At 35.9% G+C, this 4661-nt stretch overlaps 1 protein-coding gene across 1 annotated transcript in view; it reads left to right on the top strand.

Moving 5' to 3' along the window:
* LOC106873848 (uncharacterized) overlaps positions 1 to 4661 on the top strand; it is a 29731-nt gene that overhangs the window by 17886 nt on the left and 7184 nt on the right. The window contains exons 3-7 of the mRNA XM_052977812.1: positions 170 to 241; positions 1573 to 1641; positions 1843 to 1914; positions 3191 to 3262; positions 3719 to 3888. Coding sequence (XP_052833772.1) covers positions 3741 to 3888 — 148 coding nt within the window. The 5' untranslated portion in view covers positions 170 to 241; positions 1573 to 1641; positions 1843 to 1914; positions 3191 to 3262; positions 3719 to 3740. The remainder of the gene's footprint in view (positions 1 to 169; positions 242 to 1572; positions 1642 to 1842; positions 1915 to 3190; positions 3263 to 3718; positions 3889 to 4661) is intronic.

Genomic DNA, 4661 nt, shown 5'->3' with positions numbered 1-4661 from the left:
GCAGTTATATATATATTTATACACACACACACACATATATATATATCATCTAATTCTTTCATTTCTAATTCTTTCCGTTCTCTTCCTGCATTTAATTACATATGATACTTAATATTTCATCACAAATGTATTTTGTTATATACTTTTTCATTTCTCATTCACTTTACAGAGATCTATCCAATAACCAGATCTCGAATATTGGACAAGGATTCATCAAAAATCTTCCAGATTTAGAAGAGCTGTAAGTTCGATATGTGTTGCTGTCACAATTACTTTCTATTGAGTCATCCTCTAAATAATGCGGCTTTTTCAAGTGCATGAACTAAAAGTCGGACGGGGACGGGATGAACTACTTCCATCAACTTGCTGTAAAAGCAGGTAATAATTTCACCTTGTATTTATTAGTGCACGTTTTGAAGACTGCAATTCAGTTTTGGTTTCAAATCTATAATGGAAGTGATAAAAGAGCATATTCGGTATATTTCCCTTTATAAATGCAATAAATCCAACAACGCAGTAGAAAGTGCTAGCAATATGAATGCAGTAAACGGGGACAGGACAATAAGCGTACACGAGCGTCAGCGGTTGTTCCAGAAATTCCAGCCGGAAATTATGGCTTAGATGACGAATTTGCACTTGGAAGAACTGTAGAGCTGCACGAGAACGCTAGCAGAGCCTGGTGGAACAAAATGATATCGTAACTGTTGAAGATCTAGTAGATAAGCTTGAATTTTGTCATTCAACCATTCATAGACACGTGCTTGAATTTTTCACGGGGTGCCTTCCATGTCTACGAGATAGATAGAAAAAAAAAATAAAGGGGAATATATCTTAGATTAAAAATGAACATTTTTTTTAAATCTTAAATTTGATGAACAAAAAGAATTACAAAAACTCGCATTATATATAGGATGACCCCATGTAGTTCTAAATAATTTAAGGTTTGCTCATATTTTTTTCTACGTCTCGTCTTTCATCTAACATTATCTCCTTATATGCGTCTGGAAGAGTGTGCAAATGTCTCAGATATATTAATGTCTGTGACTACATAAGCGTTTAGTATTATTACTTAAGTGAAAGGCGGTGAACTGGTAGAATCGGTAGACCGCTGGACGAATTTCTCAGCCGTAATTCACTTTCCGCGACGTCCTGAGTTAAAACTCTGCAGAGTTCGACTTTACCTTTCGTATTTTTGATGATTACAGATTTTAAATGCCGGTTTCGTACCGGGGTTAATCCAATCGAATGACCCCCCCCCCCCACAAAAGTCTAGGCCTTGTGCCTATAGTAGCAAAGATTATTTCGTGAGTGCATATTTATATATCTGCCTTTGTGTATGTATATACATATTCCTATAATTTTCTCCATTCTCTTTTTCTTTGGGGTACAAAAGATAAAGAATACTGATAAAACATTTTGTTTTTACTCTTCGGAAAATTCTTCATCGTTATCATCATGTAATTTCTCCACTTTTAGTTCTCTTAAGGCATGTAATTAATTAGACGTAATATTTAATATTTCATCCCAAATTTCTAGTGTACTAATTCTTTTCAATTCTGTTTTGTCTTACAGTGATCTATCCAATAATATATCGACGATTGAACCCGGATTCCTTGAACATTTGCCCAAGTTACAAAAGCTGTAAGCTGGATGTGTGTTGCTGATACTATTTATTTAATATTTCTAAATACTGTATGTCTTTCCATCATTATCATCATGTAATTTCTTCACTTCTTGTTCTTTCTTGTCTCTTCTGGCATTTAATAAATTAGGCGTAACATATAATATTTCATCCGAAATTTCTTGTCTACAATTTCTTTTCAATTCTCCTTCATCTCACAGAAATCTATCCGGAAATCTGATCTCGAATATTGGACAAAGATTCTTCATAAATCTTACGAAACTTGAAAATCTGTAAGTTAGATATGTGTTGCAGATACTCTTACTTTGTATTGGGCTATCCTCTAAATAATGCGGCTTTTTCAATTGCATGGACTAAAATTCGGGCGGGGACGGAAAAAACTACATCCAACAAGTTGCTAGTGTACGTTTTGAAGGGTGCGATTCAGGTTTAACATTTATTTTTTCAAATCTATAATGGAAGTTGCAGAGGTGCATTTTCGGTAAATTTTCATGCATGGGAGCAATAAAGCCAAAAATGCAACGGAAAGTGCAGTATACGGGGATCGGACAATTAGCGTAAGACAGTGTCAACGGTAGCTCCAGAAATCCCGAGCCGGAAACTACAGCCTAGAAGACCAGTTTCATCTTGGAACATCTCTAGAGCTGAACGAGGACGACCTGCAGAACCTGGCGGGCCAAAATGCTATTGTAACTGTTGAGGACCTAGTAGATGAGCTTCAATTCTGTCAGTCAACCATTCATAGATACTTGCGTAAATTTTGGAAGGTGGGGTGGGGGCGGCATTGCAAGCCTACGAGATAGAAAAGAAATAAAAGAGAGTATATTTTAGATTTAAAAAGAACATAGTTTATCTTAATTTTGATAAATAAAAGAAATACAAAAAGTCGCATTACATATAGTATGACCTAATGTATTTCTAAGTAATATATGTTTGCCCAGATTTTTTCTCCGTCTCTTTTTTTATCTAACAGTATCTCTCTATTTGTGTCTGAAAGGGTGTGCAAATGTGTCTCAGATTTACTAATGTCTGTGGCTACTTAAACGTTTAGTATTATTCCGTAAGTGAAAGGCTGTGAACTGGCAGAAGCGTTAGAACGCTGGACGAAGATTTTTAACAGTAATTCACCCGATGCTACGTCCTGAGTTCAAACTCTGCTATGTTCGTATTCTTATATTATTGTATTGTTATTGGACTATGGAATGAAAATGACGTTTGTATCATAGAGGAGGATGTAATGTAAAACCAATATTGTGCACATAACAATTTTGTGTTGTTATTCTTATAATTTATCATCATCCATCTTTTGTTGTTTTACTAGGGAAGATTTACCCTTCACTCAGCATATTTAAGCTAGATTGATCGACCCTGTTCCTGTGTAAATTACACAGCCAGGAGATCCATACAGAAAAATAAACAACTGTACAGTGAACACGAGCATTTATTCTGTCAGCGTTGGCTAAAGAGAAATTTAGAAAGTATTTGACAGGAGAAATCTGTTTTTTTCACTAATCCGAATTACAACTTATATTTGTTCCTCTCTTTCAGAAATTTGAGCAGAAACCAAATACAAAAGGTTGAGGATGACGCTTTCTTATTCCTTCCCAGCGTAAAGGAGATGTATGTACAACAAATATCTTTATTTCTTGGAAAAGTAAAACATTTTGCGAATCTCATATCATAAATAGAGAACATCAAAATCACAATTGCTTAATACAATTAAGAATGAATAGCAATGAGTTTGTTTAAATGTTAATAGGTCAAAACAATTATTTCCATGTATGTGTTTTGTCATTGTAAAGTCTGCTTTTGAATAGAATGAGGGTTGATAGATCTAATTTCATGCACTATAACAATACACGTAAAACACAGGAGTAGTAACTTCAGTGGCCTACACACGTATGTGTGTATGTGCATGTGCATGTATTCATAATATACATACATACGTGTGTCTACATGCCGTGACTTCTATACACTCAATGAAATTATATAATCCTTGTTTCTTGTGAAATCCAGTTAGAGTTTCTCTTTTGACCTGAAGAGTCTTCAGTATTAAAGTTCTCCTTATAATTACAGTGACCTTAAAGGTAATAATGACATGATGTGTGGATGTCACCTGCCGGCCATGGTACATTATATGAACAGTACATACGAAAGAACCGTGAAAGTCCTGGGCAAGTGTCATACAGATTCGGCAAATAAACAAGACGAAGTAATACCCATAATGCAATATTCCAAATGTAAAAGTTAGTAAAATCTTACTCACTTTTGTCGTTTTTTTTTTTTAACTTTTACCAAACGCCACGTCATGTTCTGCTGCTCAAAATGTAATGTTTTATGAAAGTGGAACCAATAGATAAAGATATAAAGAAATTAACTCTTTACCATCTACACTCTTCACACATCCAACGCCCCACACAGATATGAATGCAAGATGCAAGTGCACACACACACACACACACACACGCGCACACACACACACACACACACACACACAAACAAACAAACACACACACATACACACACACACACACGCACACACACACACACACACACACATGCGTGCGCATATTCTTTTTAATGCACTCACAGAATGAACTGTATCACACATGCTCACATCCCAACATACACACCAGCGTGAACGCATGTATGAACACGCTCACACTCACATACACACACACACACTAAAACACACACTCCCTGTTATTGAAGAGGTCACAAATGAGAACGAAAAGGTCTTAGACAACCATAACTGGTCGAGTGATTTATTGAATGACTAATTAAGGAGTAGATTAAATAATTAAATATTGGATGACTAATAAAGCAGTAGATTAAATAATTAAATAGCTGACCAGCTGGCGAATACAAATGAAGTAGAACCAAAGCGGCGTGTGTTTATTATTAGCATAATAGGGAAGGAAGGCACTCCGTCGCGTACGACGACGAGGGTTCCAGTTGATCCGATCAACGGAACAGCCTGCTCGTGAAATTAACGTGTAAGTGGCTGAGTACTCCACAG

Source organism: Octopus bimaculoides, chromosome 29 (assembly GCF_001194135.2).
Source record: "Octopus bimaculoides isolate UCB-OBI-ISO-001 chromosome 29, ASM119413v2, whole genome shotgun sequence".
NCBI lineage: Eukaryota > Metazoa > Mollusca > Cephalopoda > Octopoda > Octopodidae > Octopus > Octopus bimaculoides.
This window is presented reverse-complemented; position numbering and strand designations above follow the sequence as displayed.